Source organism: Patiria miniata, unplaced genomic scaffold (genome assembly GCF_015706575.1).
Source record: "Patiria miniata isolate m_02_andy unplaced genomic scaffold, ASM1570657v1 HiC_scaffold_8, whole genome shotgun sequence".
Taxonomy (NCBI): Eukaryota; Metazoa; Echinodermata; class Asteroidea; order Valvatida; family Asterinidae; genus Patiria; species Patiria miniata.
Genome location: NW_024037075.1, coordinates 5,201,280 through 5,219,165, shown reverse-complemented (window position 1 = coordinate 5,219,165; position 17,886 = coordinate 5,201,280). Strand labels below are relative to the sequence as shown.

General features: G+C 40.6%; 2 protein-coding genes across 2 annotated transcripts; one reads left to right on the top strand and one right to left on the bottom strand.

Moving 5' to 3' along the window:
- The first annotated feature begins 1,102 nt into the window (after positions 1-1,102).
- Positions 1,103-10,250, top strand: LOC119719559. The gene is made up of 13 exons (XM_038189030.1): positions 1,103-1,405; positions 3,884-4,085; positions 4,880-5,001; positions 5,311-5,394; positions 5,607-5,796; positions 6,109-6,221; positions 6,475-6,555; positions 6,975-7,164; positions 7,561-7,682; positions 7,990-8,073; positions 8,419-8,626; positions 8,791-8,903; positions 9,416-10,250. Exons 1-13 carry the CDS (start codon positions 1,345-1,347, stop codon positions 9,574-9,576), a joined length of 1,731 nt encoding a protein of 576 aa, XP_038044958.1. The 5' UTR covers positions 1,103-1,344; the 3' UTR covers positions 9,577-10,250.
- Positions 10,251-10,653: 403 nt separating this feature from the next.
- LOC119719091 (ficolin-2-like) lies at positions 10,654-15,808 on the bottom strand. Its single transcript, XM_038188408.1, has 4 exons — positions 15,194-15,808; positions 14,028-14,176; positions 13,268-13,532; positions 10,654-11,244 (listed from the first exon to the last, which is right to left on the bottom strand). The coding sequence occupies exons 1-4, from the start codon at positions 15,333-15,335 to the stop codon at positions 10,988-10,990; spliced, it is 813 nt and encodes a 270-aa protein (XP_038044336.1). The 5' UTR covers positions 15,336-15,808; the 3' UTR covers positions 10,654-10,987.
- Between the last annotated feature and the right edge of the window lie 2,078 nt (positions 15,809-17,886).

Genomic DNA, 17,886 nt, shown 5'->3' with positions numbered 1-17,886 from the left:
TAAATAATATTCCATCCACAGAGGGCGCAATTTTCTGTGTCTGTACTATACTAAAAAAAAAATCCGAGGGAATCGACACCCATCACTGGAGAAACATAATCCATAACAGAATCGAATAAATTATGGAATCGATTATGGAATCGAATCGGCGTGTAAATAATTTTCGCGACCAAAAAAATACATGAACGTCTTGGATCCAAGACTACTATATCACACTTTTTGTACCATGCATATATGAAACTGTTTCCCTTTCAGACTATGAGTCGCAATTTTATCCGAAAGTTTATGATGTAGTTGTGGTGTTGATATTTTACTATAAAGAGGCTATTTTAGTGTTCAACGAATGTTGAGATATTGGCCTTAGTTTAGTCAGTTTATAAAGATAATTAGTGTTTCTTCATTTTCTTATTTTCCAATGAAAACAAGAGTTATATGTTAATTCAGAAGTCATATCAACAGATTAACTTTCTAGTTTCGAAACGTGCTTCAAGTCATATAAACCTTTTTGTTTCGTTCGTTACAGCTCTTGTGTTTGTTTGGGGTGTTTTTTTTTTTTGGGGGGGGGGGCGGTGATTTACGTTCATTCGTTATAGACCGATTCATTTAGTCCCGCCCAGTGCATCCACCCACAATAACATGTGCCCTCTATCTAATTCCCCATCACTGCCCGTGGATATTGACACCATATCGCGGGTCAATCGGTCATTGACACGCTATCCGTTCTCAGACTCAAAGCCAAATTAAAAAAAAATTAGCGTCCCCGCCTGCTTACTTTTTGGAGGCCGCCTCCTTTTTTTTTAGTAACAGAAAAAAAATGATAAATTGTAAACAGTGACGTAATTTTGGCCTGTTGCATAGCCCACATAAAGCTGCTATGTCATTTCCTGAGTCCAATTGCGGCCATTTAAAAAAAAAAAATGGCGGCCTCTCTTGAAAAAATAGCCCGGCCGGGCGGCCATTTTTGGAGGACAAAAAAAGAGCGGCTCCTGCTCCTTTTTTCAAAAAGGCAGGACGCTAAACATATTTTATTTTTTATTTGGCCTAAAACCGCCGTGGGGGACTTCTAGACTGTGTTCAGACTAGCAGACTGGCCTATTGAAATGAGTAGACGTCACGTCATCATAATTATTTTCTTTCACAAAATCTTTTTCACGGGAAGTAAGTGATCCATGCAGTCGATCTATTGTGCTAAGTTGTAAAAAAGTAGAGCAGCCAGGATACGCGTGCACTGGGGTGGCCATATTGGTTAGCGGCTCTTCTGCAGATTTTCTGGGCGGTTGACGCGAGGTTATAAACGTGGAAAGTCGGCAGTGAGTGACTTGGCTCTCTGTGCACATACTAATCATGGTGTCGAAGCTTACTGCAGTTGTGGCCGTGTTCGTTCTCTGTCTCATGGTGGTTGCTGGTAAGTAAACTCTATGGTGTAAATTGATTTGGTCTTTCTCGTGAACACATGCTGGTGGGTTTTGCTTTAAAGGGAAAATACAACATTTGCAAACATCGAAAAATAAAACTACCAAGTTGTTACGAAATACCTAATTACTAGGATGTTGGTAAATGACAGTCTAAAGCATCCTGTAAAATTATGGCACCTGGTGTGAAGTAATTTTGAAGAAAAATGGTACTTTTGTGTACATTTACAACGGTGGTCGGCCGACCACCGTTGGAAAACCTAACTAACGGTACTGCTCCAAATTTACCTTTTTTTTCATTCCAAATTTTGTTTGCTATTGGTCCCATGTTCATGAACGGGTGCAGGCCAGCTAGACTGGTTCCCTTACCTTACAATTTTCCGGCATTTTTTATCCATTTCATCTTTAGTGGAGTCAGAAGGAACCAGACAACATGAACAATTTTTGTTTTTCTAGGTTTTTCCAGCATTTTCGAACACAAAACTTCAAACATGTCAGTGTACCAATATTTGACCTATTATACTTTCCCCCATAATAATTCATTTCTGCAAATAACAGCAAAAGCCAATGATGTACATGCCCTTTAAAGTTCAGGATACTATTGACAGTGGCTTCAAGTTTACTTGCTTGCTTGCTTCGGGTCAAACAGACTTTGTCGTAGGCCTATACAGTAATTGCAAAGCTATCCTATAGACCCTATGCGTTAAGGCGGAGTCAAAGGGCAGCGGTTTTGAATCGCTATGGAGTAAACCTTTTGACCATTCACTGTGAATAGATTATAATAAAAAAAAATCCCCTTGGACGCCCGAGACGCATATGGTCAATTCGAATTAAAAATCATACTAAATCAACCCAAAATAATTTTCTAAAAATGTCTCATACAATAAGCCCATTCGACATGTCGCATGTGCATACTCTGATGAACATATGCAGTGTAGATAAACAAAATACGTCATGCTGTCCTTGACTTATAGATAGCAAGCTTACACATCAAGTGGGTTTATCCCAAAATTGCATTGTTGCACACGTGATATTGAATTGGCTCATTGCCGTTGGGAATTCTTTTAGGCGTCAGGGTAGCCCCATAAATGTGGCCAATTTACTTCGGTAAATAAAGGCCACACTTACACCATGTACAAAAACATGTCGAACTTTGTCAAATTTTGATTTTCACATTTAGGCTTAGTTTTTAATTTATTTTTGCTTTAGAAGCAAGCTCACCCTCTTTAGAGGCTAATCAGAAAGTGCTGCCTTTTTCAGATGTCTATTCTTCGTGAAATTTCCAGATTCGTTTGCACACATTTGCATATCAAAATTTCAACATGAAATTTCACGAAAATTAGAAAAAGGCAGTACTTTCTGATTAGCCTCTGAAGAGGGTGAGTATGCTTCTAAAGCAAAAATAAAATACAACCTAAGCCTAAATGTGAAAATCAAAATTTGACAAAGTTCGACATGTTTTTGTACAAGGTGGAAGTGTGGCCTTTATTTACGGAGGTAGTCCAGTAAATTGGCCACATTTATTGGGCTAGCGTCAGGGAAACACAAAGAACTTTTTATTCAACAGGACAAGTGCAATTTTTCATTGTATTCAATCTTTTTCAACGGATCGAAAATATTTGAAGAACATGTCTACCTGTTTACACAATGGTACTTTTGATTCGTGTGTGTCGACAAAGCTTTCTCTTCAACCCCCCCCCCCCACCCCACTTTCATTATGGATCCGCCCCTCCCGGATCTACAATGCTTTCATGGAATCACGAAAACAGATCTGACAACTGAAATCAGGTGCGATAGAGTTTAGCTCCCTGACCCAGGAACCTAGCAACAGTGAACATGATATCCCGGAGAACAGAAACGAAAGCAATTGTATATGCACGTAGCCGGGAACAAAATAATGAGATATCAGACCTGTATGTGAACCCTCGTGCGTAATAATGTTTGATCCATCTACTATGACAGGCTAAGTAGATATTTACTGTTAAAACAGTTTATAAAAACTCATTTCGTAATACACATATATGTAGGGACGTCTTTATTTTTATCAGTTTAGCGGTTTACTTTTAAGCAATCTTATAGCTTGAGGTGATAGAATGCAAAAAAAAAATCGAATTTAAAGTTTTCAGTTTGAGGAAATGCGTCCTGCAGATTTAGTCAGTTTATTTTTAAATGCTAATATGACATCCATTGCAGCACGGTAGTTTATTATGTCGAATTGAAGATAGTTATGCAGATCTTAAAATCGATTTTTCAACTTGCAGCCCAGATACGACTACCGGCTCCGACACTGGATTTAGTGGGAACCAAGAGAACCAAAACAAATTGACCCTTAAGGCGAAAATAAGTCTTTGCCATGTTAAAGCGCTACTCAGTACTAATAATAAAGACGTCACCTAACATGAAAAAAAAGAGTATAGGAGTTCATACACAGGTTTTCGATCCGTATTGTGCATTCCATTTTTGTCATTCAGCTGAGCATCCTGGTCATGATGCCCTTTGCCCCTCAACGGAAATGACGTCAGGTCCGCCCATAGCTGACACGCTGGTGACCTCACACCTAACGGTCGACGGCTCTGGGATTGAACTGTGCAGCATGGAGTACAGGGTACCAGCCAAAGCCACGATGTACCAGGGAATGCTGGCTGCCAGCCAGCAACACGGCAACAGTTTCAAGTAAGATTTCACACAGAGGGCGGGCTTCTTAGCGGTTATAACCATAGACATAATTATAAACACATAGACCGCCAGGTCCTATTAAAAACTACACGCGCATTTCGTGATCTGCTAAACTAGAAGGTCTCTGGTCAGCGCGCGCGTCGATTTTTGATCATGCGCGTCAAGTGTTTTTTTTTTCAAATTAGCTTTTTGCAAATTGCTTTTTATGGGCTACACAAATGCAGCATACTCACATTTAAAAAAATATAGCAATGTCTAAAAGCTGGCTCGGACCATTGGCAGTCAATCTGTTTAAAAACAGGTTCTGGTGTCCTGAATGTGTAGCACGGCTTGTTTTTATAACATTTTGGAGGCAAATTCCAAGTCATAAAAGTTGCCTTGGCTGTATGGAGAATGCGAAGGAAAGCATTTAGGGTACCTAGGCAAACGAGAAGGGAACCTATATGTAGGCAAATGAGGGGGCATCAAGCAGATGTGGAAGACACCACGGCATGGGGAGAGCATCCAGGCAAATGAGGGGCACCAAGGAACGGTGAAGGGCACCAAGGTAAATGATGGAGAGTATATAAGGACACAAAAAAGCAAAATAGTACCCACCTTGTCTGTACAATCCATGCTTGAAAAATTAAAGGGGAAAAAACCGCATCGCCACATCAATTCCGGAACTTTGATCTGACCAGAGACCGACTTTTTCCCTTCTAACAGAGAAGGGGCTTCATAACTCATTTAAAATGAAGCGATTAATTGTGGCATTTTGAAATACGTTGTTTCCTGTCTTTGACGTCCTGCAGGTTTGAATCCGAAGCTCATCCAATGTGGGGACACTTCGTTAGTTCCATCAACGACGTCGGTTCAGAGGGAGGTTTCTATTGGTTTATATTCGACAAGGATACGCTAAAGACTACGCCCGTCGGTGAGATGACTCTAGACTGGCTCATCCTCCCTACATTCGGAGTCAGAACCAACGATGGGGGGGGGGGGGGGTGACTGGGAACCAGTCTAAAATGACTCCTCGTACAGTGCCCTCTATTGTACAGTATAGAGGGCGCTTCATCCATGACTTTGAGATTTGAATTCAAAAAGTAAAACTGAGACCTCTTTACATAGCAGAGTGATAAATACATTTCACTAATAATCCATTTTAAATAATTGCTTTTTATCCTGTTAAATTCTGTTTAAATTCTTAAAATGTTTACCAACTTTTTTTAAAAAATTTCTTCAGGTGTTGATTTCATCGACATTGCTGATAATAGTTCATATATTTGGCACTATTCCAACAGTTCTCAACCTAATACAACTTATTCTGGTAAGTAGCATCATTAAGACCTGTTGAAATAATTATATAATAACCAGAACAACACAAATGTGATAATTTTTTATTCTTCGATTATTCTTTAATCTTTAAAAAATACTTATAGATCTCTATAGTAAAACTGTGTGAACCATAAGAAGGAAAAGTTTCCACGGGAAAATGGAATATTTGTTCACTTTTAATGTACGTTTAATTATTTGATTCAGGACCATGTGTTGGTTCGTCTGTCATTCCTCCACCCATGCCTCTGACCTTCAAGGTCGGGTACCTGAGCGTCTCCAGCGCCAACACTGACCTCTTCGCTGTGTGTAAACAGCCCGTCCTGCTTCCGACCACTCCGACGACAGTCTACGCACTGGTCGATTTGGCCAATGACCAAATACCCTTATTCGTGCAGTGAGTCCTTCCCCTTGGGACACAATTATGTTTCAGCCATTCAAAATTTAACCTAATGTAAAACCGTTGTACATTCGAACTATCAATACAAATGGTTTGATAAATTTGTTTTATCTTGATTGGTTGGCATACTTGTTTTCTGCGCTTGATCTTTTTTTTTTTTGCAACACTGTCCAGATTCCATTATTGTCCCGTTCGTATAAAATTTGTGATAGTGTTGTTTTCCCCTATTTTAAAGTTCTGTCCAAGCACACTGTAACTTTGTTTTTATGGGTACAGATTCGTTTTGATGAATTGAACTGTTTATTCTAGGGCCGTGTTGCATGCCCCCCAAAAGACTGTGACGTCACTGGATGGATTAGCCAATGACGATCGCTACGCGTGGACTGGTTACCGAGCAGGCAGCAATGAAAAGATTCCGTATGGTAACACATACATTTGACCTTATCTGTCAGATACAAAGATCCATTACTGCGTGCATGTATAATACTCGCGTTGATTCATTTCTGTAATCATTCAACCCACATTCTGAATGACCAAATTTAATAGGCAAATCCGCCAATAGCCTCTTCGCTTCTTGAGCAACAAACACAATCGAAATGCAACCGGTTGTACAATTATTTTAAAATCGTGATGCAAACTGACTTTTTATTGTTCTTTTTTTTCTTCAATTAACAGATCTTTCACTAACAGCTATATCCGACGGTGATCACATCGAGTTCAGATACGATGAACGCTCTGAACCCATGATTCCTGCAGGTAAACCCGATTTAAACGTTTACCCTTCAACTTTAACCTCTGACCCACTCTCCAAACCATACATTTTAATCGTTTACTTTCGACATCACAACTGACACTATAAATCTGTACGATTTTGTCTTCCTTTGTCTGCGATTTTTTTCCTGGTTATACATGTGAGCATAGAGCATTACTAGTTGTGACATCGGCAAACTTGATTTTGGACACAATATGGCTACGTTATCGTGTCTTCAAATACAAAATGCATGCACAGCGTGCGTCATTGAAGCAGAATCCATTATATTTGGCCTATGCATCCGGATTTTCTTCACTTATTTTACTGTGTACAATTCATCAAAATACTACTTTGTTCAATGACTTCTTTTGGATGTCAAATGAGATTACGGAATATCAAAAGAGATTTCTGTCTCAATTTACAGATAACGGAGACCTTTGCCCCGGGGAAGAGTTGACTTCCGGTCCGACCATAACCGACACGCTGGTGACCTCATACCTGTCGGTAGACGGCGGTGGGACTGTCCAGTGCAGCATGAAGTACAGGGTACCAGCCAAATCCACGGTGTACCAGGGAATGCTGGCTGCCAGTCAGCAACACGGCAACGGTTTTGAGTAAGTAGTGGTCTAAGGATCAATTCTAGAAAAACAAATCGGACTTGTGGCACCAGCCTACTTCATAACGTTTCTAGTGGAGACCCTGAACAAGACGCTTGATGGAGTATTTTTTCACCCCGTCTCTTTAAAAATTCACTTTCGAAAGCCCACCTTGCATATGCAAAAAAAAAGAGTTGATAGAGCTGTCAGATATGAACTGACTTTGATTTGTAGCAGTCTCATAATTTTCGTATGCCATTTTGGAAGGGCTTCTGAGTTTAAAGTCTCAACCCTTGAGGGCGCACTGTCGCTGCACTACTAGAGGCCCGCATCTTCCTAAATCACATCCAATTCGCTTTGACAACATGATCTGCCAAGTTCTCTTCTTAACACAATTTGAACTTTTTCTCCTAGATTTGAATCCACCTTGTACGCAAAGTTTGGACACTTCATCACCTCGATCAACAGCGTGGCACCGATGGGTGGTTCCTATTGGCTCATTTTCGACGACGTCACTAAGATGCTTACCCCAGTAGGTAAGATGGTTATTTGCTATCAAAAAAAGGAGCTATATTACATATATAGACACACAGCTTGAGGGCGCCATTGCAGTTCCTCCATGGCTGTCTTTATGGATTAACTAGATTCATTAGGAATGCAGGGGCTGGATATCTCTCCCTTTAGACCAATGGAATAATTATGGGACAAGCCTTTCTAATCAGACTTTCTGTATTACCAATAGCACATTTTAAGTTTTGAACATTATGAAAAAGTAAATATAGGAAAGCGGCTTCAAATTACCCACGGACTGAATTTGACAAAACAATTTTGTCTCGTTGGCAGGGGTCGACTCCATCCACGTCAAGAATGGTAGTTCCTACATCTGGCACTACACTAACGATACCGGCCACAATGTGACCTACAGAGGTTAGTAATTGTGTACAAATGGACTGTGGCAATTAACACACTTTTCATTTCTGTAAATAGATTTCCAGTACGAACAAGCAGGCCTATTTCCTAAAGCAAACTCGCACTGTTATTAGAAAGAAAAACGGTATAACCTGTCCAATTATCAAGGGGAATTAAGATTTCTAGTCGTCGCTATCGGATAACTTGCAAGGAACAATGTCATCTTCCGTCAAAGGCAAAAGCTATAATATACATGTATTTTGAATATATCGTTTCAATTTGCACTCAATGCCATACAGCTAATTTCAAGAGTTTTGCGGACTGCCTTTATGGGATTAACATTTATTATGGGTTTTCCGACAGGACCATGTGTTGGTTCGTCCTTCATTCCTCCAACCATTCCACTCACCTACAAGGTCGTGTACCTGACCATCTCAGGCGCAAATGTACACCAAACCACCAACGACACCTTCAAGCGTGTCTGCAAGCAGACGGTGTTGATTCCGTCTAAGGAAACTAGCGTGTTCAGACTCCTGGAAATAGCCAATAGTCAGATACCCATAACTGTAAAGTAAGTAGTTTGATGCAAATATCGCAAACAAAAATATATGACCCTTAAAGGTCAACCTTGTTGAGAACTACGCATGTGCACAATATTTGTTTTTGTTAAATGCCTAGTTGCTTTAATCAATGTTTTTTGACATCATGTTCATTGTTCAATGTGTTGATTTAAAGAGCTGAACTGGATTTGCAAGGCAGTTCTGTGAGGTCATTTAACGGTGTGTCCATGCGCAGGAGCTACCGATGGATTGGCTTCAAAGCAGGGATGGACGGGCCGATCCCTTACGGTAATCTCGATTTATTTGTATAAGTTGCTACTTAGTCTTCGTTTATCATTCTCCATCTTGTTCTTGCTCTGATGCCCAGGTCTACTCTTGCTCGATCTTTGAAATGTGCTTGCACATTTTTCGTACTGAAGTTTATCCTGAAACCATCATTTTCATGTCTTGCTTCGTTTATTTTCTCGACTACGACTTTGCCTCTTATTCTTGTTTGCTGTGACCTTTTTGTGTCCAGTTTCTACCCATGTTGTTCCCAGTTGGACCTTGTATTTTCTCAAATGCCCTGCCTCCTTGATTGACCTCTTGCAAAGAGTGCCCTCATTGAGGACCGGTGGTGTTGTGGTAAGTGGGAATGAAAGTACAAACTGTCTACTCTTGCGTGTCACAGAAGAAGACAGACCTGTCATCGTTGAGTGCGTTCTATTCAATGGGTCTATCGGTCGTTCGTTTGTTTGCTTCGTTTTCCTCCACTCATCAGACAACTTTGTTTGATTTATAACTTGCTTCACCAATTGCAGATCTGTCTATGTCGACTGTTACCGACGGGGATCACATCGAATTCAGATACGAGGAGGTCGAGATCGTGACTGGGCCGCGCGGTGGGGCGTCCTCTGCTGGCCAGTCCGTTGCCCTCGTAACTCTGGCAGTGCTGCTGGTTAATGTAGTGACGTCATTGTAAATATCCATGATACGCAAATAACAATAGTCTCCGAGTCGATGAATTTAAGGAAATGGAAGAGTGTGTCTATGTATAATGGTTTGCCATTTTTTGGTGAGAGGTTGATGTGAATAGTTTTACTTATTTAGCTGAAATTATGTCTGACAATTTGAACCAGAAGTAACTTAAACTATCATAATCGGTATATTGTTTTGCTGAAATGAGAACAGATGGGCGCAAGAATAAGCCCGTGACAAAGTAACATTTGATGAAGTTATTTTCCGCATTTAAAGAATAAAACTTCACCGACTTACTTGAGTAGAATAACTCTAGTCATCGATATCTTTTTACGAACTTTATTCTGACCCAATTTTCATCACAACTATAATTTGATTATTCTTATTTGATTATTATTATTGATTATTGATGTTTTTATGCGAATTAAAATAAACCGGTGTGGGGGGTACTTTCTGTTTATTTCTTTTAGAATTTTTTTCGAATTACGTATAAAAAAGTGAGAATTTACATTCATAATTAAAGAGGTCACTGTAATATTGGTCTTGCGAAAATAACTTAAAGCTGTTTCGTCTTCGAACTCATTTTATATTGATGTTGACCAAATTCGTTGGGTACAAAATAAAAGAAATCAATTCTCAATTTACATTATACCAAGCATTTTATAAAGGTTTGCAAAACCAATTGAAAGATACATTTTCTATTCATAAAAAGTGGACTAGTGTACGACAGTCATCTGTGCTTGCCGTGTTCATGCTTACGAGACTGCATTCCTCGGACTAAAGTTCTTAAGGCCAAGAAAAGGCTCCGGTTTCTGGTCTGCGCGCGCGTCGCCGTAGGCATGCGCGTCGGCAAAATTGAAAACTTTTTTTTTCAATGTAAGATGATTTCTCAAAACCGCCAAACTCACTGGTTTGACTGGAATCCTGCTGCTGCACAATTTTAACGTGTTTTAGATGGGGTTACGATCGAGTATAAGCTTTAAGTGGCCTCTCTCGGCTTTCATACATTTTGCACTAAATTTAGTCGGGCACCATTTGCAGTTATCAGCCGATATTTGGAGGGAAAAAAAGTAACAAAAAAAAAAAAGCCGCGTTGCCGCACCACTTTTAGGGCGAGCTCCATACCAGAAACCGAAGACTTTTTTTGGCCTAAAGTAGGCTGTGGTAAAATTTAATCAGCCATTTGGGGAGTAAGGAATGTAAACAAAGATGGCTGCCGTTACGAGAAAATTAGCAGTCTCAATTCCAGCCCCTTAAAAATAATAATCATCAACATAATGGAAGTCTTGAATGAGGAGCCATAGCCGTAGCCGTGTGGAGTCAGGAGACTAGGCGAAGATGGCCACCGCGGAAACGGAATTAGTCTCAAGCCCACACGCATGTATGATACATAAAAAGTGCATATATAGAGTCACTCAAAACTTCGGCCGTATCATCATGATTGACGTCTTGAGCGAGTAGCCATAGCCGTGGAAGGTGAACCAGACTACGCCCTTGGCGTTCTGCCCGGCGCCCACAATGCCGCGCAGGTACTGGCCGTTCAGGTTGGAGTTGTGGCAGGTCGAGTACCACCAAGCTCCCGTGTACTCCACGGCGCAGTTGCCGGCCCAGCGGTCGTTGTCGCGGTCGTAGGTCGAGAACTGGGCGCCGTTGTGGGCGGACAGAGCGTCACCTGTAAGTCATCAAACAAAATATTGTTTATCAGAATTTCGTTGCTTGGACCTTTTTTGTCTGGAGTCTCTTCATTGTAAAGGTAAAGAGCGCCCTCATTTGGCCATTGAGGACCTGGTTGTCACTGATATCGATAAATAGCATTCGTCGAAACGAGTGTTCTACTTGCAGACCTAACAAACTCAAGCTAACTCGTAAAATGCATTTTGGAGAGTGTTAAAAAAACCCAGGTAAGTGGTTGTTTTAGTATCAGTCTCCAAGCGTTTCTTATTGATCAGTATTCTTGTTACTCTTCTGGCTCCTTTATTTTACAAGGCCACACTTTATGCTGCTCTATCTGTTAAGAACCAGACAGAAGTATGCTAAGACAATATTGAACACTGGCTTTGTAACTTTAGAACTATACTTACATTATTCAACCGGTAAAAAAAACAGGACGTGGAAGAGAATAAAATCTGTCTGGGGGTTTTCCCAACACGCCACCTCAATTTGTTTTGTTCTTTGGGCTTATTGCATAAAATATGGAGAATGTTCTGTCGTGCGGGTGTCGAATATCCCATAATGCACTGCAAAAATGGCCTCTGCTGTAACCTCTTGGTGGCGCCCTTTCAATTAAACTCTGCTAAATAAGGGTACACACCTGTAAATCGATCCGCCAAGCTCATGAATAAAAGTTATACCCTCAAAATATTCTATATTAGAGAGTTCTGAGCGCCGTAAAATTGGGGAATTGAAGAGATATGGTAGTGAACCTCTAGCCCGGACTTGGGGCTTCCAATTCTGAGCATTTTGGATGCTATTGGGCTCGAAAGTGGCGCTATTTTGCCATGTTGTGGAGGGATCGTTTTTCAAGATGGCTACTTTTCCGCTTTGGGGAAAATAGGTGTCGTCTTCTTTGCGTGAAAATATCTCGAAAAGTCAATGGTCAACCCACCATAAATTGAAAAGAAAATGAAAGATGACACATTGATCATCATTTTTCTGTGCAGCTTGAATACCTGTGAGAGTTTTGAGTATTTTTAAAAGAATTTTGAAGTACGGGCATTTAGCACTAGTGTCTATGGGAGTTTATTTGCAGGTATGCACCCTATAAAGAATCACAAAGATGGCCGTTTCGCGCATGCGCTGTGCCGCGGCAGTGGTCTTTTCAGTGGGCGGAACCCACGGGGAGGGGGAAAAAGTGTTTTAAAGGTATCAACAAGGGTTTTTTGCCGTAACGGATGCTTCCAAATCATTAGGGAGCAGTAGGCTATCACCCGATTACAACAATTGATACTTAAAAAGGGGGGGGGGGGGCATTTTGAGCTTAAAAGTAGCTGGAACTCAATTTATTGTCGCTGAGGGCGCTCTACAGCTTAGCAGGGGCAAAACAATCACTATTTTCGGGCTTAATATCTACCTCAGATAATATTTTTCTTTCACTTTTTTTTTCAAAATATTGACTTTGGAGATATTCTGCTTGTCCTGAATGTGATTTTGTGTTAAAATTTAAAAGTTGCCTGCTATTATAGGGTACACACCTGTAAATCGATCCGCCAAGCTCATGAATAAAAGTTATACCCTCAAAATATTCTATATTAGAGAGTTCTGAGCGCCGTAAAATTGGGGAATTGAAGAGATATGGTAGTGAACCTCTAGCCCGGACTTGGGGCTTCCAATTCTGAGCATTTTGGATGCTATTGGGCTCGAAAGTGGCGCTATTTTGCCATGTTGTGGAGGGATCGTTTTTCAAGATGGCTACTTTTCCGCTTTGGGGAAAATAGGTGTCGTCTTCTTTGCGTGAAAATATCTCGAAAAGTCAATGGTCAACCCACCATAAATTGAAAAGAAAATGAAAGATGACACATTGATCATCATTTTTCTGTGCAGCTTGAATACCTGTGAGAGTTTTGAGTATTTTTAAAAGAATTTTGAAGTACGGGCATTTAGCACTAGTGTCTATGGGAGTTTATTTGCAGGTATGCACCCATAAAACAAAACACTGGTCTCCATGTAAAAAAAAAAATTAACGGTAACAGACTTGCCTCCTGGTCCCCCAGTGAAGCCGGCCACCCGCAGTGTGTAGTTGGTAGCCTCGCTGCCCAAGTAGAAGTTGCGGTAGTGCGACTCGACGAGGGTGAACTGCCAGTCCTCTAGGATCACCAGCAGCTCGTAGGCGGCCTGGGCCGAGATGGCGTGAATGACCTCGTTGCCCAGCCACAGCTCACCGGAGTTGTAACCGAAGCCGTCCCGGTACGACGCCCAGTCACGGTTGAAGTCCAGACGGCCGTCCAGGCGCCGCTGAATAACCTGGACGCACCGTCAAACCAAAGCAGTCATTCAGTGAATGAAAGAAGACAAAATGGTAAGGATGCCACTCGTAGTACCTCATAGTATTTCCTTAATTAAGTGACCACACTTATAATTGTCAGTATACAGTGCTGTATGCGCCCACATCCTTTTTTGTTATGGATGAGGCACATTCTGCGACTCCTCTGCAGTGGATATACATTCGAGCAATCAGTGTCACCTTCAGCTGAGATTTATACCTGTTACGATTCATACCTTTTCATGTGTTGTTCTAGACATTGTAATAAGTGCTACATATTTTGGTATTTCATTTTTGGCTGCTTATCTCTGATTATTATTACGTTTTGTAACAGTCTATTACGTTTTATAACAGTCTTGCCTTCAAATGAAAGGAATAGTTCAAGCATGTTTTCACTATTTTTCCTCAGTGAAAAAATGTGACCTATAGAAGATGTACGTTTATTTTTCTTCTGAATTCGAGTTTGGTAGTCTTACCGTCCAGCCGCCACCTTGGTTGGACTGGTCGCAGTAGACTCTGACTGGCCTACACGTGTCAGAGAATGCTGGGAAGATGGTGTATATACCGTCACGCCCACCGCCGAGTTCCCGGATGTCTTGGCAGTTGGTTGGCATGTGAACAGGGGCTACATGGGTGGGGCGGGGGGGGGGGGGTAGATGCCACAAAAATAGGAAAAGTGGAAATAAACATGTTCTTTAAGAGCCACTTTTGCCATATGCCGCTTAGGATTCACCTAAAGGTTAAAGGTCATACTTCTGACGTCATGGTATGCTTTATAGGCAAACAGATATGACGTCATATCACAGTTCAGAGTTCTTAATCATGAGCCAATTTGAGATATGGCGGACATATAAGGACTTGGGGGCGCTATTTGGTTTGGGTAAATAACAAAACTTTACCTAAATCAAACAGCGCCCTCCTTTTGTGTCTGCCATATCTCAAGGGGGCTAATGGCTGCAAGAGGGCGCTTAAAATATGCAAATTGTGGGCAAAACGTTTGCAATAATAAAATATACCATAAAACCCAACGGCCAACTAATACGCACTCAACGCACGCCGCTTTGTTTAAGAAAAAGACTGATTTTGTTATTGGACAGATTTTTCAAATCGAGATCATAAAATGTATCAAACTTAATAGGCCAAGTTAAAAAGCAAAGAAGGGATGTACCGAAGGCACGTAATATTAAAGATGATATCTCGTGCTCTTAAAAAAATACATGTTTTTTTCTCGTAACGATTTTTCAATAGTAATCGTATGTTCTATTAAAAAAAGGGAATTTCGTTTTGCGTCCAATTTAACCTGCCATGTAAGATCCAAATTAACGTTTGTCAGCCAATATTTCGATTTTCGTGAAGAAAAAATTTAATAACTGTACTTTGGGTTTATTTTTTTCGTTCGATTTCTCATGCAAAAATGACTAACTTTCATATTTCTAGGAAAAAGCAATTGATGGAAACGCATCTTCAAGTCAAACGATAAATGAAGTATTTCCCCGATTTTGTTTTGATAGTAGCCAGTTAAAAACGATTGATTACGGCATGGATGGAATAACATGTGATTTCCAACTTTCTGCTAAATATTCGGCATTGGTTTTCTACAGTGGACATGTTGAACAAGACAGATTAAAATTTAAAAACTTACACCCGCCGGCTGCTCCGTTGTAGATCCCACCACAGCACGTTTTATCGGGAGCTGGCGGGGACCGCGGTGGGGCCTGAGCTATTTGCCCGCCGGTCTCCAACGCACACAATATCACCAGGACAACTCCGAGAAATTTCAGCATTTTGACTCCTCTGTAATTCCCTTTTCAACAGAAAGAAGTGATACCAAAAAACTTCTAGAGAAATCGTGGTTTAAATAGTGTGGAGTGAGAAAACGGAGGATCGAAGCGAGATGGATAGAGGACGTTTATGCGTTTGAGGAACGATAGAGCGGCCCGAGCTGGCAGGATAGACCGGAGTACAGCGAGAAGATTGGCCGTCATCAGTGCCGTAGTGCCGGCCTCAGTTCACCCACGTCACGGCGGGTGAGTCACGCGTGGAACAGGGCCGACTCATTTACAGTCAAGGGTGGACACAAAAACATTAACCGCCAAACCTGAACTCAATGTCAATCTGGATTTTAACTTCTACACAAAATGTCCTGTTGATTTTGCCAGAACTTTAGCTTCAGTCGTGCAGTGTGAACATCTGGACTTCCAGTTGCTGATCAACCGGCACAAGATAGATGGGCGTTGGCACTTTTGAGGAGTCCCTTTAAGTTTATTTGTGTGTCTGCCAAGATTTTGAGCTAAGGGTCACCGGTAATTGATTGTAACTTGGGAGGAAGCCGATCTAATGACGCACTGTATCATGTGATGTCTATTTATAATATGCCGGCCGGCTTCTATACAACGTGGCCCAAGGACGGGCATCTCACAATCTGAAGTTTCGGAGTGCAAAATTGATGTCAAATTTCAATTTACTTTCTGCTCAACGGTTCTCATCTCTTTCTCGAATATATAAATGTTTTAAATTTTGAAGTTGGAGCTTTGGTACACAGTGCAAACAGCTGATTTAATCAACAGTACATTTTCAATTCATAACCCTTTTGAACAGAATTAGTAAAAGATAATAGATTTACCACCAACGATGCGAGTTTTAAAGAACGCTTAAAATCGAATTCACTACGGGCAGTTTTAAGTTGTTTAAATGGGCGGAGCAAGCAAAACGTAATTTGGAAAATGACTTTGATATATATCTGAACTTTAAGAGTCTATTAATAGGTATCGTGCGGGCTATTTTTGCGGCATTTAGCCGTACAGGAAAGAACGGATGAGTCAGAATTCCTGTCTATAATCTCATTCGCCCTGATACTGCATGACACTTTCGTGACCAAAATGTAGTCATTTCATCTATATGATGTCAATATCTATGTGACACTTTCCCAACCAAAGTACAGCAGTTTGATCCGTATATTATTTTTTCCTTTATTGTTTAGTTATGTGTTATCCGTTGAAAGCTATGGTAACAAGCTGAGGTTCAGTTCAATTTGTTTTTGTGATAATTATCAGAGCATATAGTATCTTTCTGCTGAGTTATTTTATGTCTGTACTTTAAGAAAGCTTGGGTTACATTTCATGTTTTTGTATTTATCATCATGTTCTATATAATATCTTAAATTGTAAAGTTCATACCAATTTGACCTCACTTTTGTTTTGCTCACCGATGACGTCATCGTCAACAAGGGTCAGATAATAAGGTCGCATTAAACCTACTTCCAGCTAATTATCTCCACATTGTTCTGAAAAGCCCCAGGTCCAACCCAGCCCAACTTCCCAATCACTAGGTTCCGTCCCCTCTGATTAAGACATCCTTCGCTTTACTCGAGGAATAACAACCCTGATTTTCCAGGCGAGGGAAACAATGGGCGAAATCAAGCCTCGTGAGTTGTTTTACTAGTGAGTTTGAGTTGGAGGACTCAATTAATCTTTACTCAGTTCATTCGATACTTTTCATCTCTGTGACCTGATCTGAGGGAATGAGTCACTCAACTCATAGGTTTTGAGAAGACATTCCGCTCATTTACCTGAACACTAATACGATGAAAGAGAATCGATACCTTATACAGGGTGAGTCCACACAAAAAAGGAAACCCAAATGTCAAGGCCATTTTTGAAATGAAGTTCTACTTGTAGCACTTTTGAAATCTAGGATATGAAAGCCCAATTAGTAAGCTTTCTGTTAGTACAAGAATCATTCAAATCACTTATGTACTTTTTAAGTTACGAAATTTTATACGCAACCACCGTTTTAAAGTTCTGCTCACGGATCACACAAAAGGTAAGTGTTCTTTTAGCAAAACGAAAACAATTCACACACATCCCTTAGGTTTTCGTTTTGCTGAAAGAACACTTATTTTTTGTGATCCGTGGACAGAACTTTAAAATGGTGTTTGTGTTCAAAATTCTGTAACTTGAAAAGTACATGAGTGATTTGAATGATCCTTGTACTAAAAGAAAGCTTATTAATTGAGCGGAATCCGCCCCCCCCCCCTCAACTTTTTCCGCGATAGCTTAAAAAAAAAAAAAATTCGCAACCCGACCTATTATGACTTTTTAGCCTCGAGCCTTGCGCATCTTTTGATACCAAAAACATATAAATCGGACCACGGGTTGCCGCGTAGCGAAAATTTTCCGGCGCTACGCGCCGTGAAAACTGATTTTCCCATATACGTCATGTACACAGAGCACAATAACCATTCGTACATATGAATAATTAATTACCCATAATTCCAAAACCCTTTGACCTATAGTCATGAAATTTCTTGGGTATGTTCATGATGAGTTGCTCTAT